Here is a 27,998-nt window from a genome sequence, read left to right as displayed (position 1 = left end):
AATTAGGTAGTGTCCCCATATCCCCAGATTCTACACCTGTGCTTCTGACAAATTGTGGCTCAAATATATGCTTTAAAAATTTCATCTGCCCCACATATGTACATTAATCCTTGTCATTGTTCCCCAAACAATGCAATATAACAAATATTAGCACAGCATTTTATATTGTATTATATTAAGTAATCTATATGTGATTTAAAGTCTACAGGAGGGGGGCTGGTGCTGTGGCATAGTGGGTAAAGCCACAGCCTGCAGTGCCGGCATCCCATATGGGCACTGGTTCGAGACCTGGCTGCTTCGCTTTTGATCCAGCTCTCTGCTACGGCCTGGGAAGTCAGTAGAGGATGGCCCAAGCCCTTGGGCCCCTGCACCTGCATGGGAAACCCGGAAGAAGCTCCTGGCTCCTGGCTTTGGATTGGCACAGCTCCAGCCATTGTGGCTAATTGGGGAGTGAACCAATGGATGGAAGACCTCTCTCTCTCTCTCTCTCTCTCTCTCTCTCTGACTTTCAAAGTAAATAAATAAATCTTTAAAAAAATAAAGTCTACAGGAGGATATATGAAAATTTTATGGGAACACTATGCTGTTTTATATAAGGGACTTGAGATTTTGGTACCTGAATGGGGGTTTTCTGGCATCAATATCCTGTGAATACCCAAGGTGACTTTAGTTAAGAGTTCTGGAGGGGTGGGCATTTGACATGGTGGTTAAATGCCACTTGGGGTGCCTGTATCCCATATCTCAGTGCCTAGGCTTGAGTCCCTACTTTGTTTCCAGTTTCAGCTTTCTGCTAATTCCCACCCTGGGAGAAAGCAGATGACTTTTATTTTTTGAGGGATGTGGAAGATCTACATAGAGTTCCTGGCTCTTAGCTTTTGGTCTGGCCCACCCATGGCTGTTGAACACATTATAGGAATGAATCAAAGAATGGAAGATAGCTATCTGTCTATTTTTGTCTTTATCTTTCAAATAAAAAAAATGTTCGGGATTAGGAGTCAAAGGAGAGTTTGGTTATTTCAATAACTTTTTGTGTGACCTGGGGAAAGCCACTTATTTAAATCACAATTTTCTTTTTGATAAGGGGACAATGACACCTTCTGTGTCTTTTAAAATTATTATGACAAGATTAAAGTTATTCATATTTTCATACTCTGAATGAATTAAACTCCATACAACGATCAGCTCTTTCTTATTTTAGAAAAGCAAAATGACCTTCTGAAAAAAAAAATCGCAGAACTGAGTTTAAATCCAAAATATGGTGCCTATTAATGCAATATAGCTGTAGTTCATGACACAGAACAAATAGGCAATAACTGTTTACTTCTTTTCTTCACTTCTATAATGACTGCCTTTAGGCAGGAGGGACGGATTGGTCATTGGCTACAGGTAATAAGTGGGGTGGTTGATGACAGACACCCTGAGATCATCTCAAGCGTGTACCCACAGTCTGTCTGGGGACTTCTATAGTCCTTTTAAAAACCTCACTTGAAACTTTAGCAATTCATTACAAAACCTAATTATGTAAGTACTAACTACAGACTGTCAGCTGATAAAGCTGGCGACTGACATACTCCTGGTTGGCTGGATAAAATTCTGTCTGGAGTTTTACGTTTGATTGCTGTGATTTGTGATCACTGGTCTCTTTTTTCCTTAAGATTTAAGAGTTCAAGTTGTAGAGGATTTTCTCAAAAATTATCCTGTAAGATCACTCATCTGTGTGCGCAAATTAAGTCGATGTTTGTTTCTGAAGAGGACATGAGCTGAATGCATCCTGGCCTGTAGCTTAGGTGTTTTGTTTCTGCCTGTTTTATCTCACCTTAGCCAAGTGGTGCCTCTTGCTGGTCAGCTGTATGGCTTTGCAGTAGAACATTGTGACATAGAGAACGAAAGGCATTTTTAAAGTTAGAGGCAGGCATTTGGCACATCCAAGTTTCCAACCCCTCAGGCTGTGTGTCAGATGCCCCATTGCACTGTGACTTCCCTGAGGATGCTGAGCGAAAGAACCTTCCTTGTTTAATTTCTAGCTATTAGTACACTGCTTGGAAATGAGGCACTTACAGTTTGTCACATGAATACATACCTGAACCTCTAAGGCATCTTATTCAGGATTGGAAATCAGACAACATGGAATAGGAGAGTAAAATCTAGGTTCCATGATTTGGAAATGCTATCACTCTGTAGATCTAGTCAGTGTTGCAGTAACTTTGCTGTTCTGTTCTTTTTGTTTGTTTTTTTAAGAAGGGGAATGTAGAAGCAGTTTCTTGATTTTAATTTTTAAAAAAATTCTTTCACTTTCTATTTGGCACTTTTCACCCCTTGGAATTTCATATCAATGTAATTGCTTTATTTTTTGAGGGATGTGAATCACAGAAATTGACTGCTTGGATGACTAGTTGACTGGTTGAATTCTACAAATCAAGATGAAAATCATTTTCTATACTCATGATTTTAATGTGCTGCACTGAAAAATAATTTATTAGATTGTGATTTTGCTTTAAATTTTAAATATAGTTTGGTTTTAATTTTTATGAAAAATGCTTTTTGATGACCACTAAGATTACATTTCCACATATGGTAGCCTCTGTGTTTTCTATGGAAATGACTTCCATTAGGCTTTGCAGTGTGTCATGTTGCTACCCAGAGCCCAGAATTTCTTTTTTTTTTTAAACATTTATTTTTAATTTTTTAGTTTTTAACAGTCAATATAGTTAATAGATACAATTCTAAGAATATAGAGTGTCCTTCCTCCCTCTGCATTCCCCCTCATCTCTCTCTCTCTCTCTCTCTCTCTCTCTCTCTCACACACACACACACACACACACACTCTTTCTTCCAGAATTTCTTCATATCTTCTTTACTGCTCAGGTTGCCTTAGTCACAGAATAACTGAGGACCACAATTCTGGTATGCTTTCTCTCCCCCAGTCCCATCCCCATCTCTCTATCCCCTTCTCTCTGTGGCTCTGCCTTTTCAAATAAATAAATATATATATTTGTAAAGCTGGGTTACTATGGGCAAAACAAAATCTTTTAAATAATCATTGGATTTCAGGGGAATTTCAGGTTTCTTTTTAAAAATATTTATTTGAAAGGCAGAGTTTGGGGGTCAGGGGAGAAAATTCTTACATCCACAGATTCACTCCCTAAATGGCTGCAATGGCAGCGGCTGGGTCAAGCCAAAGCCAGGAGCCCAATATTCCATCCAGTTCTCCTACAGGGAAGGCAGGTGCCAAGTTCTTTAACCATTTTCTGCTGCTTTCCCAAGTGTTTTTTTTTTTTTTTTTTTTTGACCGGCAGAGTGGACAGTGAGAGAGAGAGAGAGAGAGAGAGACAAAGGTCTTCCTTTACCATTGGTTCACCCTCCAATGGCCGCTGCAGTTGGTGTGCTGCGGCCGGCGCACCGCACTGATCTGAAGCCAGGAGACAGGTGCTTCTGCTGGTCTCCCATGGGGTGCAGGGCCCAAGCACTTGGGCCATCCTCCACTGCCTTCCTGGGCCACAGCAGAGAGCTGGACTGGAAGAGGGGCAACTGGGACAGAATCCGGCGCCCCGACCGCAACTAGAACCCGGGGTGCTGGCGCTGCATGCGGAGGATTAGCCTATTGAGCCATGGCACCGGCCTCCCAAATGCTTTTACAGGGAACTGAATCAGAAGTGGAGTAGCCAGGACTCAAATTGGTGCTCATATAGGATGCTGAGGTTGCAGGCAGTGGCTTTACCCACTACACCACAATGCTGGCCCTGAGGCAAATATCGCAATGGAGAAACATAATTGGAAAATGAAATTTGGCCTACTGTTTAAGATAAGGACACATTTGCTGCAGAATTGTGCATATTTGAACTAAAGATTTCTTTTTGGCTAAAAATGATCAAATAGCAAAAATCAATCATTGTCATAGTTCCTGGTCTTTGTTGATGACATCTAAGTCTTCTGAAAAGTAAAGAAAAACCAAACACTTTTCAGAGATGACTTCATGCAGAATAAAATATAATAATTAAAATTTGATATTAAAATTATTTTTAAAGACTTATTTATTTATTTGAAAGGCAGAATTACAGAGGCAGAGAGAGAGAGAGAGAGACAGAGACCTTCCATCTCTTCCATCTACTGGTTCACTTCTCAAATGGCCACCATGACCAGAGCTGGACCAGTCTGAAGCCAGAAGCCTAGATTTCTTCCAGATCTCCCACGTGAGTGCAGGGGCCCAAGGACTTGGGCCACCTACTGCTTTTCCAGGCCATAGCAGAGAGCTGGGTTGGAAATGGAACAGCCAGTACCCAAACTGGCACCCATTTGGGATTTTGGCACTGAGGGCAGAGGCTTTACTGGCTAAACCACAACACTGGCCCTGGTATGAAAAGTTTTGAGTCCACAACAGAGCATAGACTGTAGTGCAAACATCAGCTCCTTCCCCCATCTTCCCTCTCTTCTCTCCCTCCCCCCTCCTCTCCTTTTCTCTTTCATGATTGAATATGTGAGAGATCTTCAAAAATTTCATGGAAAATGAATGTTATGAAAAAACTATGCATGAATTTAAGAAAATTTGTACAAAATTAAACTTATCTTTTAGTTCCTTTTTCTATGAATATTTTGAAGCCCTCTAAGATTGTGTGCCAGCTTTATCCCAAGTGCTGTTCTAAGTGTGAAGGAATCAGTTTAGTTTAGACCTCAGTTTTGGTAGAAATAACAACAGTCCATGCCCAAGATCAATTTTGTTTTTTGGTGTGTTTGTTTATTACTTTTTGATTTATTTTTTAAGAAATACAAATTTTATAAGTACAACTTTAGGAATATTGTTATTCTTCCCACCATACCCGCCCTCCCATCCACACTCCCACCCCTTCCTCCTCCCACTTCCATTGCCAGTCCCATTCTCCATTAAGATTCATTTTCAGATAACTTTGTACACAGAAGATCAACTCTATACTATGTAGATTTAAATAATTTGCACATACACAAACTGTTTGAGAACTAGTTTTGCAGTTAACTCTCAGAACTCATTGAGGACAGAGGTCCTGCATGGAGAGTTAGTGCACAGTGACTCCTGTTGTTAATTTAACAATTAACACTCTTATGTATGACTTCAGTGACCCCCTGAGGCTTTTGACATGAGTTGCCTAAGCTATGGAAGCCTTTTGAGTCCCCAAACTCTGTCAGTATTTGGACAAGGCCATAAGCAAAGTGGAAGTTCTCTCCTCCCTGCAGAGAAAAGTACATTTTTTTTTATTTGACAGATAGAGTTAGTGAGAGAGAGAGCAACAGAGAGAAAGGTCTTACTTCCATTGGTTTACCCCCCAAATGGCCACTACGGCCGGTGCTGCACTGGTCTGAAGCCAGGATCCAGGTACTTCCTCCTGGTCTCCCACACGGGTGCAGGGGCCCAAGCACTTGGGCCATCCTCCACTGCCTTGCTGGGCCACAGCAGAGAGCTGGACTGGAAGAGGAGCAACCTGGACTAGAACCTGGTTTCCATATAGGATGCCGGGCAGCAGGCGGAGGATTAACCAAGTGATCCAGGGCGCCAGCCCCAAAAGTACATCCTTCTTTGATGGCCACTTCTTTCTACTGGGGTCTCACTCACAGAGATCCTTCATGCAGAACATTTTTTTTTTTTTTTTTTTGCCACAGTGCCATGAAAAATTTTGAAGAGACTGCTGTGTACCTATGAGTTCCAGAGTTGATGGGAGGGAAGGATAATAAGCCAAACCTATTGTTTACTCCTCTTCAAAAGAGTTTGCCCATAGGAGCCCTAGCTCATCTTCTACTGTAACCACCTACACAATTCTCAGCCCTGCCTACCTCAAAGAGTGAACCATAATTCCAGCTTCATGAGCACAGGTTGTTATTTACTATACCACAGCAGGTGAGGTGAAATCCAGCAAGCAGCATTTTCCCTTTGAGGGATTCCCATGTCAGGTGTGACATTCAACTGACAGCAGCAGTGAGATAGCTCAGTAGCTGGCTGTGTCTCCCAGGATTGGCTGGTGCTTCATATATGCAGCCCCTACATCAAGTCAAAGGGAGGTCACAGGAACATCTCTAGTACAGAGAGGTCTACATAGACATCACCAAAGACAGTGCCCAGTCTCACAATCAGGGTCTGGGGGGGGCATGGAATCTGAAATTTTTTGATTGGATATATTTTGCTTTTTTATTTAATTTCTAGAAGCAGGAAAGTCAGCTGCGTGGAAGGCCATGACTGGTATGCTTTTGCTGAGCTGCTTGATGTTTCTTTTGCCCATAGAGCCCTGTAGGACATTATGCCAGGTAAGAAAAAGGGAAAAGGTGAACTGGTTGGAAAGCAAATGGGTAGCAAAATCCATTCATTAGTAAACAAGCTCTCAGTTTCCTGGAATCTAAAAAGTAGGGAGAAGACACTCATAGAATGATTGGTGCAGCCAGGGAAATGGCAACTATAGGGCAACAAAACCCATTTCAGCCAATACCTGTAAGTTATTTTCCCATAAACTTTATTTTCACAAATTCCTGAGATGCAGTGATCTCAAATGAATTAAAGGTAATGAAGTCTTCTTCTCATTTCCTGGGATAGGGAGACTTTCAGTTGCTTATAAGCAGGGCGGTGCTGTTTCTTGAGGGATACTTGATAGTGTGGGGGTAAACAAAGTTGCCTCAATGATAAGGAGGATTTAGTGACATTTGGTGGGCAAGAATAAGAATGGTCTGGCACAAGGGAGCATTGTCCCACCCAAAATTGCAATGATATCCCCTTTGTGAACTAACAGGAACAATGAGCAAATCAGATAGTCAGTGGTTAAACAAAGTCTAACTGGGGTGCAGGTTGTAACAAAGTACTGTTTTAAATTTTGTGGAGCATTGATCCCTGTCTCTCTGAAGTATTTTCCTCAAAGCCCGGGTCATTTTAATTTCCCTATTAGTTACTTCTTTAAAAAGGTATGGAGAGCATTGAGAGAGAGTACATAAAAATATTCCAAGGGTCTTTGGAAGAGGGTGTTATTGCTTGCTTGACCACAAGATCTTGCAAAGAGATCTGAGATGAACTAGTGAACATCTAACTCCCCTACTTTATGATGGGGGAGACTGAGGCCTATGGTGTGCAATGTGACTTGCTTGAGGTATGTCCCTAAAGAGCCAAAGACTGAATATTTATCTTCACTGGGCTTCTTGCTCTTTCCTTTTTAACATGTGCCTTCTTTTAACATGAAAAAATATGACCTTGGAAGTTCCTTTCAAGAGTTTTCCAAATGATATTTACTTACCCATCTACTTAGTTTGCCCTTGGATGGGAACCTTCTCCATGACTCTCCTTCTCCCCAGACTCTGAGCTGATATCTGGTTGTGGGAGAAGTTAGAGACCCCTTTGAACATACCTTATTGTGGAAGCATCTCAGCCTGACAGTTTGGGCCTGTTTCCATCTTTATTCCACTTCCTCATACACATTTTTCTACAAGACAGAGTAAGGAAAATAGGCACAGTATGAGAGGTTGGCTTTGTTTTTCTTGACTACTGGAGATAACTTCTCCAGGAGCATTTTGTCATTTTATTCCCATTATACAAAGCTACTGAATACTGAGCTCTGGGTGCTACCCCTATCCTGACCTGCCCACACACCCAAGCAGCCAGTCCAGCTGGTCAAACTGGTTGCCAGTTTGCAGATGCCTTTTTCACTAAATTAGGTTTGGAGCTGTTGGCATCGGAGGCAAAAGTGGCCCTTACTGGATGCCACCTTAGATATGAAATGACCAAAGGAGTCATATGATGTGTTTGGCAAATTAGCGGGAAGAAGTGAATCACAGGAGAAGGCAGAGTTTCTGTATCTCCCGGTAAACAGCATTCTATGGCATTCTGCCCATGTACCTGATTAATATGATGTGACTTCATTGGAGCTGGTTGAATGGGCCAAGTATTATCCAGAGTTGTTGAATTCTAACAGCATTTATCATAGTATATTGATGTTCATGGCCCTATCCAGATGGATTTTTGATACCTTGAGATACCTGTACTTTTTTCTATAATCCTCTCTGCTTTTTGTGCTTGAACATGAGCTGGCTTTTTTGGAAAGAGCAGGACTGTAGGAGCTAGGAGAGCTAAGTTCTAGTTCTAGTTATAGAACTTTCTTTTTTCTTTCTTTCTTTCTTTCTTTCTTTCTTTCTTTCTTTCTTTCTTTCTTTCTTTCTTTCTTTCTTTCTTTCTTTCTTTGACAGGCAGAGTGGACAGTGAGAGAGAGAGACAAAGAGAAAGGTCTTCCTTTTGCCGTTGGTTCACCCTCCAATGGCCGCTGCGGCCGGTGCGCTGCGGCCGGTGCATCGCGCTGATCCGATGGCAGGAGCCAGGTACTTATCCTGGTCTCCCATGGGGTGCAGGGCCCAAGCACTTGGGCCATCCTCCACTGCACTCCCTGGCCACAGCAGAGAGCTGGCCTGGAAGAGGGGCAACCGGGACAGAATCCGGCGCCCCAACCGGGACTAGAACCTGGTGTGCCGGCGCCGCTAGGCGGAGGATTAGCCTAGTGAGCCGTGGCGCCGGCCAGTCCCAAGTATTTGATCACTGAATTTCCAGTTTCTTCTCCAGTGGCTTAACTCTTGGAACACAAGTTGGAGTTACTGGACCAAAGCTCTTCCTAGACACTAGGCAGCACTCTTCTGGTGCAGAAACAAAGCCTTTCAGTATCTCCTCCCATACACATACACACATTCACATATATAGCAGAATGTATACCTACACACTAATAATGTATATATGCAGATATATATGTGTAAGACTGAACTACCTCCTTAGGGTATGCAAAGAAGCACAACACACAATCCTTGCTCTTAAGGAACTTAGAATTTAATTGAAAAGATAATATGCTTATATAAGAAGTGTAGATAGCAAGACAGCAGGTGAGTATATGCGAAGCATTGAATGAAGGGTATGGATAATAAATACTATGCAAGCTGGATAAAAAAATGCATCAGGAAATAATGGGTCAGGAAAGACTTCTTGGAAGAGTAAAACTTGAGCTTTATATGTAATTGGCATTCAGTAAGTTTGTGTCCAGAAAAATAACAGTAGTTAAATCTTAACTAGCATTTACAGTAAGTGTTCTAAGTGTTTTCCATAGATGATCTCATTTATTCCCCTTAAAACATGCTATCTATAAGTATCATAAAATTATGGTGCTGTAGTTCTTACTCTAGTTTAGAGATGAGGAATCTGACATTTCAGAAAGGTGAACTTTCCCACAGCCTCAAGTGATGGTTTTGGATGTCTTCTCCCAGAGTATACCACCTGACCCATCATAAACCACTTTCTCGGTGGGGGTCAGGTTTGTTATGAGTGGGTGGGATAGAGAAGATGTAACTGAGAGAGCTGGGAAGGCACATGATAGAGGGGAGCTAGGTTTTGGAGGTACCCTCTTAAGGAAAAAGGACACAAAATTACAAATAGAAATTTAATTGAAAAGTGGATAGTTGCCTATAATAATAAAGGAAGTTATAACAAATTTCAAAATGATGAAAAAATATTACATTCAGTAGTTATCTAACATTATTTGGTAATATGAACTGATGGCCTTTCTGTTCCAGCATTTTTGGCTTTATACCTGCATGCCAATAATTTTATAACTTTTTTCTGTAGAAAGAAGGGTTATTTAATCTTTCTTCTAGGTTACTGCTCAAATTTTTTTATTATTGCTAGATTAGAAAAGTAATATTCAGTTTATCAATTATTTCTTAGCAATGTCATGTAAATATGTAGCACTATTGTCACATTTGAGAAAATCTCTATTATGTTTCTTTCATATGTGCATTGCAAGGTATCAAGGCACTTGGAATTTTCTTATTCTGTGACTAATTGTTAGAACTCATAGAATTAATGCCACTTACCTGTTGATATCCTCATTGTAATGCAGAAATAAATGCAGACTATAGAAGTATATACTATTCAATCCTAATTAAAAATATCTCCAACTCAACTGGTTTTCCACATTCCAAAAATAGATAAGTTCTCTAGTAATACCCAAAATGAAGAAGAATAGGAAGGAGGGGGATTTGGCCTGGCAAAACAATGATGGTCTTAACAGATAACAGGCAATAAAAATATTTCGCTTTTATTCCTTTTTTAAACTTTTATTTAATAAATACAAATTTCCAAAGTACAACTTTTGGCTTATAGTGGTTTTTCCCCCCATAACCACCCTCCCACCCACAAACCATCCCATCTCCTACTCCCTCTCCCATCCCATTTTTCATTAAGATTCATTTTTAATTACCTTTATATACAGAAGATCAATTTTGTATATACTAAGTAAAGATTTCAACAGTTTGCTTTCGAAAATTTGCTACCACATATAAGACTGTGAGCACATTGCTAGATCCACTCCTAGGGCTTCAAAAGAGCCCATATAAGCAAGGCACTCTGAAACTTCATCTTTACAAAGTGACTAGGAAATCTACCTCTACCCACAAATGCATTTAGTCCCTGGACAGAATGTAGGCCATTCTTACTGGAGAGTAAGGAGGGCTCCTACTGAATCAATAGCAGGGAGAGAGAAAGCTGTCCAAACTGCAGGGAAAATGGGAGGATGGTGCCACATTTCACAGATTCAGCTTTTGGTGGCCTTTTTGGGGTCAAAGCTAATTCATGTGTGGTTGTTCATCTGTAACTATGGTGAACCTTTGTGCTGGCCTATTTGATTTTGATATGATTTTTTTTTTTCGTATCTAGGCTGCCAGCAAAAGCAAGCAGAAGGTGTCTGCCAAGCCACATGGTATGTTGACTGCCCTCTTTAGTGCAAGTTTGGCTGTTCATTTATTGTCACAGAGGACCATACTCAGCCCTCAGTATTGAGACATGGCACATAGGATTCCTTTATAGCCTGTCTTTGCACCTCTGGTATTAAATTGTGCCTTTGACCTCCACCTTCCCTGTGTGCTCCAAGCACCCTCTACTTTGTCTTAGTCTGAGAACTCTTTGCCATAAATCCTTTAGATTGAGCCACTTTAAATGGGGGAAGTAACTAGAATGTGTCTGTGAGAACCTGAAGATGATGTAACTCATTATGAAGTTCTGGAGCTCGGAGGCTTTTTAGAAAACATCTGGGATAACGGATTCAGGCAGCTCTAGAGTTCTAAGGAGGTGCTCAGTGGTCCATGTGGGGGTGACACAGTGGACTGAATTTTGGGCTCATCCTTCTCACTTTGACTGGGCAGCTTCACTCCACTGTTACTTATTTTAAACACTGGAGTTCATCATAATATGTTGTTACAAACAATAGGCTATGGTTGCTCAAATATATTATGACCACTGTTCTGTTTCTATCTCCCTCCTCTTTACAAAGAAAAAGACACCTGTGTCCAAAGGATTTGTGTGCTTTCACAACAGGGAAACCGTGATGATTGTCCTAGTGCCACTCAGAACTCATACCTTTCCATCTCATATGGACACCTTTTATTTTCTCAGGTATATGTGATGGTGTCTGTATGGACAATTCCCACTGCAGTCAACCTTGCCCTCCAGACACAGAGGGAACTATGGGGTTTGCATGCCGGAAAAAGAAATGGCACAAGATCACTGATACCTGCCGAACTCTAAATGCCTTCAACATCTTTGAGGTAATATCTTTTAACGCATAATGTGATCATGTGATCTAATGAGCAAAGCAGAGCTGCAAGTTAGCAATGTATACTGCCCTCAAGAGGAGGGAGGAAGAACGTTAGGCAGAGCAGTACATAGGTATGTATTTGTGAATGTGTAAACAGCTATGTGAAGACTGTTTACATAACAATGGTGTTGTAAACTTTGTATACCTTTTCATGACAGGAAGGAAATGGGTTATTTAGGTTAGAGCTAGAGGAGGTGCTTAGATTATCACGGTCTTCTCCATTTTCACCATCAGCCCTTTATTTTTTTATTTTTATTTTTTTTGACAGGCAGAGTGGACAGTGAGAGAGAGAGACAGAGAGAGAAAGGTCTTCCTTTTGCCGTTGGTTCACCCTCCAGTGGCTGCCACAGCCAGTGTGCTGCGGCTGGTGCGCCGCGCTGATCCGAAGGCAGGAGCCAGGTGCTTCTCCTGGTCTCCCATGGGGTGCAGGGCCCGAGGACTTGGGCCATCCTCCACTGCACTCCCTGGCCACAGCAGAGAGCTGGCCTGGAAGAGGGGCAACCGGGACAGAATCCAGCGCCCCGACCGGGACTAGAACCCGGTGTGCTGATGCCACTAGGTGGAGGATTAGCCTAGTGAGCTGTGGCGCCAGCCTCCATCAGCCCTTTAGTACCTCATGCCTCAACACACAAAGCATCCTTCACTGACCAGTGTCATCCCTGAGCACTTGCTAGACCCAGAATTTAGGCCTCACCTCAGACCTGTTAAATCATACAAGTGTTTTATAAAGATCTCCAGGTGATTATATTCTCATTAAAGTGTGAGAAGCAGGCCTACCTAAAGGGAAGGACTTAATATCATCAAGCAGAATATTTCCACACATACTAAAGTAATTACATGTTTGTTCTAACCAAATTCTATTTGGGCTGGGTGTTTGGTACAATGGCTAAAACACTGATTGCATCCTTTATAGAAGTGGTTGTATTTGAGTCCCAGCTCTGCTTCTGATTCTAGATGGTCAAATAATTGGGTCCCTGCCATCCCCATGGTAAATCTGGAGTGGGTTCTGGACTCCTGGCTTCTGCCTGGCTCAACTCCAAATGTTATGGCATTTAGAGAATTGTCGCTCCCCCTCTTCGTGGAGGAACGACACAGGACCCTGCGCTGTTCTTTTGTCTGCTCGGCCCTCCCCGGGTTTGCTGCTGGTTCTTCCCGGGTTGGCTACTGTCCCTTCCACCTCCGTGGAAGGGCAGTTCCCCCTGGCCACTTTCCCCACTTCCGCAGGGGAGCGGCACACCGCCGGCCGGCTCTCTCGGGGGTTGCACAGGTGTTCCTTCAGATAGATGTTCCCCTTAGATGTTCCTGGTGCATGTTGTCTCTCTCCTCCTTTATAGTCCTCTTCCACCAATCCCAACTCTGCTACCCACACGCCGAGTACGCTGCTCTCCTCCAATCAGGAGCAGGTCCTACAGTTTATTGGTTGAACTGGAGGCAGCTGTGTAGAAGCTGTTTCGTCCTCTCCCAGCGCCATATTGTGGGAGAGCAGATGCATAGAATAAGTCTTAATTCCAGTAACTTAGTCTAGTCCGAGTTGCTCCCCACAGAGTGAACCAGTGAATGGGAGATCTCTGTTTCTGGGCCTTCCAAAATTCTAGTAAATAGAATCAGGTCAAATGTCATTTCTTCTCCCCCCCGCCCCCCCCCCCCCTTTGTCTAAAAGGGGCTTTATCTTTCTGAAGTTCAGCTCCTGCTTCCTTCAGAGGAGTCTGGGCTTTGGCATTTCTTCTGTCTTAGGAACATCCCCATTCTCTCTTTTGGGGCCTATCTGTGGTCAGGGCCAGTGGACATTTTGAGTCTCTTACCAGGCCTCAGAAAGCCTAGCATTCCTAACATTTGGGTGGCTTGAGCAAAGATTCATACTTAAACTCACATATTGCATGTTTTAATATTTCAATGCTTTAAATGAAACATACAAACTGCTGATAAAATATGTTCTGTCTGCCTCCCATCCCAGATTCCACCCTACACCTCAAGGGTAGTGAACAGCTATGGCTACACATCTATAACTCTGAAAACAGGTGCCCCTGAGCTACCTCTAGGAATAGGAGCACTGGTATCCTGGTTCATCCTTGTCAGGGCGATCTTTGGAATAACCCATGAAAGCCTTGAAAGTGGGCTTCAATGTGTGGAGCAATTCAGGTGTCTGGAAGCAAGCAGGTGGGCTCTGGGTAGGCACATCTTCTAGGCCCAAGGACTCTTGACTATGCAAAGGGGCAGGCTGGTGAGAGGCCATAAAAGGGTCCTCTTAAGTAAGGACCAGCAAACTTTTTCTTTAAAGGGCCATATTTTAGGCTTCGTGGCTCACTTGGTTTCTGCAGCAACTACTCAGCTGTTGTCGCATGAATTAACTGATTGAGTTTCAGCCAAATTTTATGTAAAAAAAAAAAAAAAAAAAGCCAGCCAGCCTGGGGCCATAGTTTGACATACTTGGTCTAAAATGTGGGACCCTGAGCCTGAATCTATGGGAGATACTATCTATCAGTATTTTTAGTCATTCTTTTGTCTTGATGCTCTAATTGATTCATCTAAGTCCAATTCAGAATTCCTGATTTTAAGATATACTCATGTTTCATGCTTTATTCTTCAGGAATAGCAAAAATAAACTTAGATGGAACTAGAATATACATGCAGGATATGTAACAGAGGGCATTTTAAATGATGCTAGAAGTAACAATTGCTATTTGAGGGGAGAGACTAAGGAGTAGGCAGTTAGGAAACTGAGACTTTCATTTTCTGATTCACACACTTTGGTACTGGTCAAGGCATTCCACAACAAACATGACTTTGAAAATAGAAAAACATTATGCAATATGCAATTATATAATAAGGCTGTCCTAAGTTTTAGTAAATGTACTTTTACTTTTAACACAAAAATAACATAATTAAATTTTCTTTTATTTTACCATATCTTAGGGGGATTCATATTCAGTTCAACCATTCGGAGAAAATATAAAAGTAAATACATATGCTGGAAAGTCTGAGACCATAGCAGACATGTTGATGCAAAGGTGCCCAGCAGATTTGTCTTGTGTACTTAGAAATATTCAGAAGTCTCCACGGTTACCAGGGAACATCGCTTTCATTGTGCAGCTCTTACACAACATATCAACAGTGTTGTTGACAGATATTGATGAGGCAAAAATGCAGGTGAGCAGCCTTGAATATGTGCTACAGCATTTGTTCATTAAGAAAGGAATGTTGGTTAGTTGGAGTATTCTGTGAGGTTCTTGGGGGCTGGAGACTTTAGTATTTCCAATGCCTAACATAGCAAGTGTTCAACAAATCTTCACTGAAGAAAGGATGAATAAACAAATGGGAAAAATAAACACATTTAATCAACAAGCATTTATAGAAAGCAATTACTTAGTTATGGTGGATGTTGGAGTCTGCTTTTCCAATTTAGATTTTGGTTATTGAAAACCTCTAAGAAACATTCTATGTACTACAGAGAGAAAGAATCTTTTCACTTTCATTTGTAAGTGAAAACAGGTTGCTATAATGGAAAATAATGTTATGCAAAGAAAACAGCCATATATATCTGGTGAAGAGATGTGAAATGCAATTGGCACCGTTTCTTTTGTTTTTGGTCTTTGAAACAGAGGATAGAAAACATATATTCAGCCTTCGGGGTCAATTTCCAAATTAGTAGGTTTCTGAACAGGATTTTGCAACACAGTTGGTTTTTAAGAAATGTTTATTACATGATGGCTACTCTGACAAGGGTAGGAAAATTACTAGTTTCACCAAGACATGCAGTGGAGTGATGATGGAAAGTATGTGAAGGCTGCCCAGCTGCCTATCTCACAAACAGAGGAGGGAATGGTAAGACAATTCTCTTGTAGCTCAATCCTTCAGCTCAAACTTGCCTGTGCATATAAGGAGACCTGGAGACCTCATGAAGATATTGATTCTGATTCATGAAGTCTGGAGTGGGTCCTGAGATTCTGAGTGTCTAGGATGTGCCCAGGAGATGACCATGCTGTTGGTTGGAGGATCACACTATATAAAAGTGTAACTTGAATATACTGGCAGTTTCAGAGAGTGGCTCAGTACTAATACCAGTTCTTTATTGGCAGAGTTACAGCACCATGGCCAACCATATTCTCAATAGCAAAAGCATCTCAAACTGGACCTTCATTCCTGAGAGGAACAGCAGCTGTGTCCTGCTCCAGTCAGTCAATTCCTTTGCAAGAAAGCTGTTCCTAAATAAAGATGCCATTGACATATCTGATGTCTTCATTCACACCATGGGCACCATCGTATCTGGAAACAACACTGGAAAGAATTTCACTTTTTCAATGAGAGTTAATGATACCAACAATGAGATCACTGGGAGGGTACTGATCAGCAGAGATGAACTTCGGAAGATGCCTTTCCCTTCGCAGGTTGTCAGCATTGCATTTCCAACCCTTGGGGCCATCTTGGAAGCCAGTCTATTGGAAAATGTTACTGTGAATGGACTTGTTCTATCTGTCATTTTACCCAAGGAACTTAAAAGAATATCACTGATTTTTGAAAAGATTAGCAAGTCAGAGGAAAAGAGGACACAATGTGTTGGTTGGCACTCCCTGGAAAGCAGATGGGACCAGCAGGCCTGTGAAATAATTCAAGATAATGCCCATCAAGCTGTTTGCAGATGTAGGCCAAGCAAGTTGTTTACCTCTTTCTCTATTCTTATGTCACCCCACATCTTGGAGAACCCTATCTTGACTTACATCACATATATAGGCCTGGGCATTTCTATTTGCAGCTTGATTCTTTGCTTGTCCATTGAAGCCTTGGTCTGGAGCCAAGTGACAAAGACAGAAATCTCATATTTACGCCATGTGTGCATTGCCAACATTGCAGCCACCTTACTAATGGCTGATGTATGGTTCATCGTGGCTTCCTTTCTTAGTGGCCCACTGACACACCACAATGGGTGTGTAGCAGCAACGTTTTTTGTTCATTTCTTTTACCTTTCTGTGTTTTTCTGGATGCTTGCTAAGGCCCTGCTTATCCTCTATGGGATCCTAATTGTTTTCCATACCCTGTCCAAGTCAGCCCTGGTGGCATCTCTCTTTTCAGTGGGCTATGGGTGCCCCTTGGTCATTGCTATTATCACGGTTGCAGTCACTGAGCCAAGCAAAGGCTACCTACAACCTGATGCCTGTTGGCTCAACTGGGACATGACCAAGGCCCTGCTGGCCTTTGTGGTTCCAGCTCTGGCCATTGTGGTAGTAAATCTGATCACAGTCACTTTGGTAATTGTCAAGACACAGCGAGCTGTCATTGGAAGTTCCATGTTCCAGGAAGTGAGGGCCATTGTGAGAATCAGTAAGAACATTGCCATCCTCACCCCACTTCTGGGACTGACCTGGGGATTTGGAATAGCCACCGTCATCAATGATAGCTCCCTGGCCTTCCACATTATCTTCTCCTTGCTTAACGCATTCCAGGTAAGTCCATTTGCTTCTAACTAAGCCAAAGTGAGAGAATTTATGAAGAGGCTTTATGATCAGAATCTTGTGGCATAGATTTCTATATAGAAGATGACAGATTCAGAATAGAACATTGAGTAAGGAAATAAATTTTTGTTCCAGAAAGTCCTGGGTTTGTATTCTCACTCTTCTCATTTACTAATAATGTATAACATGATCTTAGGATATTTACTTAACTTTTTCAAACCATATTGTCCTTACATGTAAAATAGTATAATACTGCCCAATTTACAGGATTGTATGAAGAATTAAATAAATGGTGAATGAGTAAGTATTGAGTAATAAAATGATCTAAAGATCATAAACAGTCTAGTAATGGGCTGAGTTGTTACTGCTTAGAAAGCAAGAAATAACACATTTCCTAAAATTTAGGTATATAACTGGAGGTTATTATATTTCCACTCACTTAGAATTTATTGTTACCATTAAAAACCATATTATTTTAAAAAGGCAGGCCATATAATGTGGTATGATAAATCTCTTCTGTTCCCTCATCTCATTTCCAAGAATTAAGCAATGTTCACAGTTTTGTGTGGAATCTTCCCAAATTTTCTGTGCTTACACAAATATTCTCTCATATAATATAGGGGTTAAAAACCAATGCATACTATTATGCAACTTGCTTTCTTATTTAAAAATATACCCTAGATACACCCTAGAGTTTTGCCCGAGTTCTCTCTCTGTCTCACTGTCTCTCTGTCTCTCTCTCTTTCAGGGCTGTATAGATTTCCATATTCTATAATTTCCTACTCGATTAATTTTTTCTGTTGTAGTATACTAATAATCCAAAATTTTTATATTGAATGCTAAATGTGTGTATAGTAATTAAATTAAAATAAAGCATTTATTTTTCTAAAGTTATCTAAAATACTACTTCATTATGGAATGAGGTCAGTAATCATTACAGTAGTCAGTAAAACTATTTTAAAATAAATGTATCAACAAATTGATAATAGAGATTTTAAGTTAAACATCTTTCTATTTTTCTCTTTATGAATCTTATTTTTAAAAAAATTTATTTATGTATTATTTATTTGAGAGGCAGAGCTATATATAGAGAGAAGGAGTGACAGAGAGAGAGACATCTTCCATCTGCTGGTTCACTCCCTAAGTGGCCACAATGGCTGGAACTGGGCCAGGAGCCTGGAATTTCATCTAGATCTCCCACACAATGGCAGGGACCCAAGCACTTGGGCCCTCTTCTGCTGCTTTCCCAGGATTATTATCAAGGAGGTAGATTGGAAGTGGAGCAAATAGGACTCAAACTAGTATCCATATGGGATGCCAGCACTGCAGGCGATGGTCTAACCCACTATTCAACAACTCTGGTCCCAAAATAACTTATTTTTATAATAAAAGCCTTGATGTCTTGGAGAAAAATGTTAATACTAATAGTGGTGTTTCATTTTTCAAATCTGCTTTTTTTTAAAAAACATTTGTACAGCTTTTAGCAATTTCAGTTGTCTTACATATACTTACAAAAGTGGTCATTGGTTGGATTGAGATAAAAACCCACTTTTCCCAAATTTCAGTTCAGTATGTCCCATGCCTCTTCTTCATGAAACCTTAATGAGCTCATGTCTCACTCCATATATTTTCCTTTTCTTGTCTCCTTGAGGCCATTTCATCTGTGATTTTTGTTTTGAACAAGCCTATGAGTACTTGTATTTTGATATTATGAGCACCTTTACCTGTCATAATAGGATCAACTTGTTGTTTCAACTCAGTTTCTACCTTGATTCCTGACAAGGAATGGGGTGTGACCATTTAAGTGCCAGTGTCCATAAGCAGTTAGGAGCTGAGAGCAAAGTGTGGTTGAGGGCCAGGCACTGTGGAGGGCAGTAGGTAGTGCTGTGCTGGAGCTGGCTTGTGCTGGCTCAGGAGAAATGACTGTGATTATTCAGGTTTTTTACAAGATGGTAGTAAACACAGTCATCAGTAAAAATTAAATTATGTAGACTTGCCATGAACTAAATTAGATTAAAAACAAAGATCATGCATCCTCAAAACTTATCACTTTCTTATTGTTTGTCTACATTTTATTATGCCCTGGAGGTTGTTTGCATCTATTATACCTGCAGGGTGGAAATATAAGTGATGAGTAATAGCTTGCTGCTGACCATCTCTTGCTTATTTCTTGTTTGATGATGGTCTACAACTGAATTTAAATCAGCTGTGGTGGGAGTCTTTGTAGAAATTGACAAGCACTACCAATGAAGACAGTTGGTCATTGACATGTACGAGCATATCGATGGGTCAGGGCATCCTTGGTGTGCCAAGTGGGGGAAAAGAGAAAGAGTAGCCATGGGTCCTGAAAAGGGAGATACAATAAAATGGGTGGGAGGAAGCAGGAGACATAGAGTCTTAGGGTGAGAAGAGCTGAGAGGCATCGAGGATTGCTGGAGTGGGTGGAGCATAGAGATTCTGGCACATGTTAGGAGGCACAGAAGATACAGGAGAAGGACCTGTTAAAGATCTCTGTGCTCTAACCCTGGTGGAGTCTATCCACTCGTCTTAAAGCTCAACCATTCCCTATTATTATGTAGTCAGTTGCCGTCCTGACTGCCCCTCTTGTCAAGCCACACCTCCTGGTGGGTATCCTACCTTGTACTTTCTGAAACTAACCATGGTCTGGGTGAGGTTTTGAGATCCCTCACAGCTGTTTTGGTGGGAGAAAAATAAACAGACATATTAAACCCTGGGGGAACACCTAGAGGTTTACGTGCTCCAATTGGGCTTCGTCTACTAAAAGAAATTCAAAAGAACTGCTACCAATGTAGTCTCTATAGGTATATTCTCTCACTCCTTCTCTATCAGATACTAAAATTTATAACTTTTTTTAACCTAAATTTGGGTGATACTTTGCATAATTTTCTTTTTTATTTATTTACTTGATAGGTAGAGTTATAAACAGTGAGAGAGAGAGAGAGAAAGGTCTTCCTTCCATTGGTTCACTCCTCAAATGGCCGCCACAGCCAGCGTTGCACTGATCCAAAGCCAGGAGCCAGGTGCTTCCTCCTGGTCTCCCGTGCAGGTGCAGGACCCAAGCACTTGGGCCATTCTCCACTGCCATCCTGGGCCACAGCAGAGAGCTCTTCCAAGAGGGGCAACCGGTTCTGCAAGGTGGAGGATTAACCAAGTGAGCCAGCCGGCCCTCTTTGCATAATTTTCCCCGAGTTGGCATGGATCAATGAAAAGTAATATTGGTGGCCTATTTCCTTTTACATATTTAAGGCTATACAGATGCAGAGTAATAATAGAGCAATATTGCATAATAGAGTAATCTCTCACACATACATACACTCAGATATGAAGGCATCTCATTTGTTGTGTATTTATTTTGTGCCAATCATTATGCTAAATATTTCAGATACAAGTATAAATAGTCCAATGCCATGAAAGTTAAAATCTGAAGAGGACTGGAATTTCTCTTAGTCCTTTAGCCAAAAGATGCATATCTGTGGAGGAAACTTGCTAGAACTGTGGTTTCCAGATCTTTCAAAAAATTTCATGCTTGTACCAATTTCATGGATATTCTGATTTGTACATTAAATGAATTTCTAGTTTCAAAACCAGGCTGAGATGTACTTGTCCCACCTAATCATCTTTATAAGAATACTTTGTAAACTAAAGGACCATGCCAACAGTGGCATTTTTACAGTGGATATGGTGACAGAATTCCATAATTATTTTGTAGGTTCAGAGCATCCCACAAAAGAATAATCTGATAAAAACAACTTGGGGACCAAGCCTTTGAGTGTTTGTTGCATTGGCTGAATGGAAAGGCTCATTTAATTTGTTTTAAATTAGTTACCTGACTGGGCACAGGTCCTGTAAAGTCTTCCACTTCTCGGCTGATCTTTTGTCAAATTTTGGTAACAGAAAGTTTGCTATTCTAACTGAAGAACTTCTGGTTGTAATGTCTTTATGGTACCAGTTGTATGAAGATGCTTCAGAAAATTCATAGAAAAATGAAATTAAGATATGCTTAGTTTGGTGGACAAATTTTTTTGAAATCCACACATAGTTTATTCATAATATATATTTTCCATGAACAATTTGAAAATCCTTTGTATTAAGCCCACGTGCCTTAACTAACTTCTGGCTAGGGATGAGTTCACGTTCACCTTTAAATACAGAGAAGTTTAATGGGGAATTGGCTAAGTAAAAGGTCATCATCTCACCTCCATTTTTAGATGAACTGAGACTTGAGTATTTGCATGTTCAAGAGGAAATTCTTTCTAGTGGGTGCTGCTATTACATTTTGAAAGATAGATCCCTGAGTTTCCCTTTCCTGACCTGAAAAATGGGGCCACTGCTTTCCCTTCCTTCTTCCAGGGTGGTTTCGTGCCAGTGGGTGTGGGGAAAAAAGGTAGAAAACTCAAATGGATGTGTCTGTGGATGCTTTTGACTTTATGAGGTCTTTCTTTGTATGTGATAAAGTTAATTAACTCCCTCTATATTATCTTATTTGGAACACCATTATGTGCTTAGAAACTCAATCTATGGAAGGACTTCAAAAAGCTGGCAGAAAATTTGAATCTTCTTTTAATTTCAGTTATCCACCAACTTTTTGAAGTATATTTGTTTTGGTGTTACTCATTTTTCTGAGGATCATATACATGATTTTTCTTTGAAAGTTTTATATTTTTGTTGTGGATGGGAGAAGGAACTTGAGAATATTATGAAAGCAGAGAATGGCTGTTTCTGTCCCTTTTTGAGGAAGTTTCTTATGTTACTTATTGTTCAGGGATAGCAAGGTGACTGTGTGTTGCCCAACATCTCTGATTCTTCCTTGGATCATCATATTCTAATAGGGGAAGCACAGCTACTGCTAAATACAAAACATCTTTCTTGTGCTCAACGTAAAAAGTAATTTCTAAGATGCACCTACAGAAAGCAGGGACCTGGTCTGTGGGTGTGTGACAGTGTCCCATGTGTCTACAGCATTGCATAGCATATGGAAGATGCTCCTTGAATATTTTTTGAACGAACAAATGTAAGTGTTGTTACCTTAAGGTGAAGCTAAATGATTTAATAAAATTGTTTTCTTTTTACCAAAATAGAAACTGATCATTAATACTGATATTTGTTGTTATTGCCATCACTATTTTGTTAATGGCTATTCTTCCATCTTCCATCTTTCACAGGGCTTCTTCATCCTGGTGTTTGGAACAATCCTGGATCCAAAGGTACTCTATAGATTGTTTTTTATTTTTTCTACATTATCAGTGTTTGGCCCTGAAATGCTCACTTGTGAAGACCACTTAGCAAGAGGCTTTTACCTCAGTCATTTGTGCTGACACATGGACAGAGCATTGCTGCTTTTTACAATGCAAATGATATCTACTATCCTTCAAACTCTTATGGGATTGTTTCATGTTCATTAGTTCCAATCCTTATAGAAATCTTCCGTATTACTATTTTCAGTTTTACAGATAAGGAAACAGATTCAAAGCGATTAAGTAACTTGTTAAAGATCTCTACAGAAACCCACCCTGATTAGTTGAAGCAGAAAGGACATTATTAAAACTCACAATCTCATCTTTGGCTTGACAACTTAGTGGCTGTCCTCCAGGAATATTTTCCCTTGCATAGCACAGACCTGCTCCTTGAAAGATGCTACTGCTTCTCCTCTTTGCTGGGCACAGGAGGCTTGAGATAGAGATGCTGCTATTGCTGCTTGGGGATCATCTTCAGCCTTGTCTGCTGAATCTTCCTGGAACCTACTCTTTTGCATTGTCAGGTCTGATTGGCTAAATCCAGGACACATGGATGCACCTATGTTGCAAGGTTGGTGTAATAATGAGTTCTTGTCTTCTACCTTAAAGAGCAGTGGACACGAGGAAGGAAGTTCACCAAAAACAGATGAATGTTAGTAGATGGTGAAAATAAATGAAAACTAAACAGAGGGGCAAAACACCAAATATTTACTCAGACTCCAAAGATCATCCTCTGTCCAGTGTACCACTTTGTCTCCTAGAATAAGCAGTGCAAACAACCATCTAAAAGGTAGAAGCAAACAACTGCTGTCAAATAAATAAGTAAATTTTTAAAAAATGGAAAAGGAAATACCACCAACCAATCACCACCAATAACAACACAACACCATGGAGTTTTTTATTTTTATTTTTTTTTATTTTTGACAGGCAGAGTGGACAGTGAGAGAGAGAGAGAGAGAGAGAGAGAGAGAGAAAGGTTTTCCTTTTGCCATTGGTTCACCCTCCAATGGCCGTCGCGGCCGGCGCGCTGCGGCCGGCGCACTACGCTGATCCGATGGCAGGAGCCAGGTACTTATCCTGGTCTCCCATGGGGTGCAGGGCCCAAACACTTGGGCCATCCTCCACTGCACTCCTGGGCCACAGCAGAGAGCTGGCCTGGAAGAGGGGCAACCGGGACAGAATCCAGCGCCCCGACTGGGACTATATCCGGTGTGCCAGTGCCACAAGGCGGAGGATTAGCCTATTGAGCCGCGGCGCCGGCTACCGTGGAGTTTTATTATTGGTTTGTTTAAGTATCAGTGCTTCCTAATATTAACTTATGAAGTTTTGTGAAAGAGGAATTTCACAATGGTCCCTTTATTGTCTTATGATGATACTGCATCAACCTGGTACACATGATTCAGAGGTAAAAGAGTATTAGTCTTTCTATTTCTGTGTGATAGCTGCCATTTTGGGGTCTTGATTAAACCTCATAAACCCCAGGTTCCTCAAATGGATTGAATTACTAATAATGCTTTCCCTGCCTCCTCCATTAGATTAGGGTAAAAGAACAAATGCAATTTTGTAAGATAAAACACAGCATTTAAATTATTACACAGTAATATACTGTAAGTTTATATTTTTATTAATCATAGTACTATAACTGATAATTGTAGCCAAAAAATTAGCAGCAGCATTATTATTTAGTACCCCAATGTTAGGTGCTGTGAGTTGTGCAAAAATATCAACTCAAAGCCATGGAATCTATTAAGATCAAAATCTCTTACACTTAAAAAATTATGTTACAAAAGGTAAGTACTCAAAAGTGTCACTGGCCTACCATGGCTCATTAACAGAATATTGTATACACTAGTATTCTTCAGACTTTTAGGTTCAGTAAAAAACAATGACCATTTAGACCCAGTTATAAAGTAGATATAATGAATCATAGGGGTAAACAAGAATGAGACAAACAAATGTTGAGTGGAAACTCCAAAATGTCTTCTCAAAACCCACTTGACTCTAGTGTCCCTGCCCCCAACCCTGGGGACTGCTCCTTCCTCTTTGGCACCTGTGGGGCACAAGGGCCACTGCGTGCTCCAGGAAAGGCAAAGCCATTGTGTTATTTATCATTCTTATTTACTTGGATCAACAATCTGTTGCTATGTTGCGTAGTTTTTCTTTGTTCCAGAAAAGGAGGTTAGAATAATGGACAAACTGTGGGAAGTGGTTAACTATTTAAGTGCTCCAAAAAGTACTGCCAAAATTATGTCACAGAATCCTCAAATGGTAGCAAACTACTTCTTAGCCAGTGGGTCCTCCTTGAGATCCTAAATGCAAATCCCTTTTGCCAATTCCATCTCCCTAATCTCTCCCCTTCTTCCTACCTTTTCCCAGACCACTTTGCCAGGTTACTGATCCCTCCAGTCTCTTCAACAGAACCTAGATGGTAACATTGTCTTTGGCACAATATTTACCAAGTCCATGCACAAATGTTACTTCTTTTTTTCTGAATTATTTATTAATTCTGAACTTCTTTTCTTAAATGTCCAGATAAGAGAAGCCTTAAAGAGTCGAGTAACCTCTGCAAAGTGGATCTCTAGAATATCGGAGGTAAAGTTTTCATGTTCATTTTTACATTGAAAAGTGTGACAGATAACAGCAAATTGGAGTTTCTGGTATATGGAGCATTGCTAAAATGGTCACCTTAGTATTTCCGGGAGTGGATTTCTCAGAAGTGCCAAGTGAGTGCCTCTTTGACTATTCAGTTCTGGAGAATGGAGAGCACATCCAGATAGATGAAAGTATACTTTAGTGCATTTCAAGGACAGTGACATGGTGGTGGGTACTAGAGGGATACACCTCAAACCACATAGCAAGAGTTGGTGATGAAACAGAAATGAGGGAAGATGAGGTCCCAGGTTCCCATGAGAGACCACTTGTTCTTCCTGACTCCAGTCAACTGGACCACATCCAAAGTATGAATATTTCAGGGAAACTAATAATAACCTTATACAAAGAACTTCCTAATAGCTTGATTTTCTAGAAGGCCTGTTTGCCATGGTTATTGGTTCCTATTCTGGTTTGTTGTGGAGAAGCTTCAGTTATTGGGTTGTTGGAGTGGACTACAAATTTCCCTTCTTTAGCTTATATTCTGTTCCTGTAACTTAGAACCATTTATTGTGCAAAAGATAAATCCCATCAGCTCTCCTCAGTAAGGGCAAAAGTGGAAAATTTTTTTAATGGCAGCAAAAAGGGGATTCAGGAATCATCAAAGGAATGCACTCAGCATCAAGAGAAGAGGCGTTTAGAGTTTCCTAGGCCAACGTTGCCTGCCAGGGAGGGATGTTGCAGGAGAGGGGAGATGATGGATCAGTCGGGGAGGGTTGGAGTAGGGCTTCCTTGTGGCCCTGAAAAACATTGTCCCTGCCCATACTCCTTGCCTTTTTATTCCCTTTTCATAGAGTTGAAGCCCTCTTCTTCTCTCCTTTTTTATCTTTTTCTTTTCCTATTCCCCTTTGCCTTACTCTTACCTAAGCTTTCATTTTGTTCTACAGACCCTATTCAAGAAAAATTAAATCAGAAGCTCTTAGGAGTATGGCCTAAGCCTTTTTTAAAAGCTCTCAAGTGATTCTAATGTGCTGTGGAGTTTAAGAAACACTGGTCTAGGTACTAGATACATTTCTTCATTTATCTTAACTTTTTGCAATCTCTCCTTCATTCTGTTCACTAGTTTAAGGCTATTAGCTGTCATTAGTTTTATTAACCCTACTCAGGGCATAGAAGTAGATGTATCATCTGTTTTCTCCTTTTCTGCTTATAGGTTTCTGTGCCTTGAGTAGTGATTTGCGAGTCCAGGTTTAAGTTACCCCTTTATAGTATCAGACTGTATAGGGGTCTTTAAATATGTATGGATTTCAAAAAACGAGCAGACTCAACTCTGCAAACCTAGGAAAATCAATGTGCTTGTCTGTGTTCATTTTAGATCTGATATGATGAATTAGCTCATGCTTGTATGGTGATAATTCTGTCTCTGAATTAGTGTGTCACCTGTCTTAGACAGCATTGGAGGGAACTTCAAACATGTTCATGAAAAATGGAAGTAAAATATGTTTATTTTAGTGTAACTTTTTTGAAATCCATACATATTTGAAAAGTTCATAAATCCATATTCTAGAAATATTATGCATGGATTATAAAAAATTTTTCACCAAAATATTTTTTATTTCATTCTCTATTACCTTTTCTTTTCTTTTTTTCTTTCTTTCTTTTTTTTTTGACAGGCAGAGTGGACAGTGAGAGAGAGAGAGACAGAGAGAAAGGTCTTCCTTTGCCGTTGGTTCATCCTCCAATGGCCGCCGCGGCGGGTGCGCTGCGGCCTGCGCACCGCGCTGATCCGATGGCAGGAGCCAGGTACTTCTCCTGGTCTCCCATGGGGTGCAGGGCCCAAGCACTTGGGCCATCCTCCACTGCACTCCCGGACCACAGCAGAGAGCTGGCCTGGAAGAGGGGCAACCGGGACAGAATCCGGTGCCCCGAATGGGACTAGTACTTGGTGTGCCGGCACCGCAAGGCAGAGGATTAGCCTAGTGAGCTGCGGCGCCGGCCACAAGGGTATATCTTTAACATTAAGGATTTCAGTAGTCCAGCTGAGAAGCAGATATTTGAGGTTTAGGAATCATTTCAGTGATCATTTCTCTCTCTCTCTCCAAACCATTCAACTTCCTTCTTCACTGCCTACTCCTACTCACCCAAAATTAGGGGCTCCTTCAGGAGAGGCATCCAGGACAAGCCAGGGAGGAGGGGATTCCTCATACCAGCCAGTAGTAGTTCTTATCTGAAGAAGTGGGGAGGAATGAAGAGAAGGGATATAATCAATAGCTGTGTTTCACAATTCTTCATGTATTTTGAATCACTGTGATAATCAAAAACAAGCTAATAATGATAAAAGCAATTATTATTTGTCATCAACAGAATATTTCTTCTGAATTCTCTTGTCATCCCACCAAAGGGCCAAGCTAACAAACTAGGATGCATCCCTAACTTGGGAGGTGAGTAAAACATATGTGTATTATATAGGTGACATTCCTTGTACAAATTGCAAATTGATTAATTATTACTGAAAAATTTTTTTTATTATAAGGATTCTCCCATAAAATCTAGTCTCACTTAGCTGTGGTTAGCAATAAATTTATGGTTTAAATTCTTGGGCTACTGAATATTTTTATTCTCTCTGCAAAACAGGCATGCCTGAAAATGCTTATAATTAGCCTGGGTATATTTACAAGAGGAGCGAGCAGAGGTGCCTGTCCCTCTTAGGTACTTCCTCTGGAGTTCTCCATCCCAGGTCATCCTATATGGTGTCAGCAATATCCTCACGTTTCCCATTGCGATCCTTCTCTTCCCTGGTCTTCCAAGATCAAGGACTTATATTTAAGTTAATTATAATTAAAGGATTATATATAAGAGGCCTCAGAGATAATTTGGATTTGTGTGTGGGTATGCATTTGAGTTAGTGTTTGGGAGATGAGCAGAGACATTGACACAGAATTAGACAAAGCAGAAATTTGGAGACTCAGAAGGAGAGACATGGAGACCCATGTTTGAAAGAGAGTCACACAGATACATGGGCATGTGCAGACATGTATCTCCAATACTGTATCTCAATGTTCCTCTCTACCTAGAGACAGAAG

General features: G+C 40.8%; 1 protein-coding gene across 7 annotated transcripts in view; it reads left to right on the top strand.

Annotated features, from left to right (window-relative positions):
• LOC100342206 (putative adhesion G protein-coupled receptor F2P) overlaps positions 1 to 27,998 on the top strand; it is a 45,432-nt gene that overhangs the window by 14,241 nt on the left and 3,193 nt on the right. For 4 of the 7 annotated variants that reach the window (XM_017345168.3, XM_051854653.2, XM_008263020.4 and 1 more), the window contains exons 2-9: positions 6,167 to 6,267; positions 10,688 to 10,730; positions 11,423 to 11,574; positions 14,538 to 14,771; positions 15,701 to 17,062; positions 22,255 to 22,296; positions 24,859 to 24,918; positions 27,280 to 27,356. In XM_017345168.3, the coding sequence (XP_017200657.3) occupies positions 6,196 to 6,267; positions 10,688 to 10,730; positions 11,423 to 11,574; positions 14,538 to 14,771; positions 15,701 to 17,062; positions 22,255 to 22,296; positions 24,859 to 24,918; positions 27,280 to 27,327 (2,013 nt within the window). In that variant the 5' untranslated portion in view covers positions 6,167 to 6,195 and the 3' untranslated portion in view covers positions 27,328 to 27,356. Of the gene's footprint in view, positions 1 to 4,046; positions 4,191 to 6,166; positions 6,268 to 10,687; positions 10,731 to 11,422; positions 11,575 to 14,537; positions 14,772 to 15,700; positions 17,063 to 22,254; positions 22,297 to 24,858; positions 24,919 to 27,279; positions 27,357 to 27,998 lie in introns of all 7 variants that reach the window. The other 3 variants (XM_051854652.2, XM_008263021.4, XM_051854656.2) reach the window with 3 other exon arrangements.

The sequence above is a fragment of the Oryctolagus cuniculus genome, chromosome 5 (genome assembly GCF_964237555.1).
Source record: "Oryctolagus cuniculus chromosome 5, mOryCun1.1, whole genome shotgun sequence".
NCBI classification, from domain to species: Eukaryota; Metazoa; Chordata; class Mammalia; order Lagomorpha; family Leporidae; genus Oryctolagus; species Oryctolagus cuniculus.
This window is presented reverse-complemented; position numbering and strand designations above follow the sequence as displayed.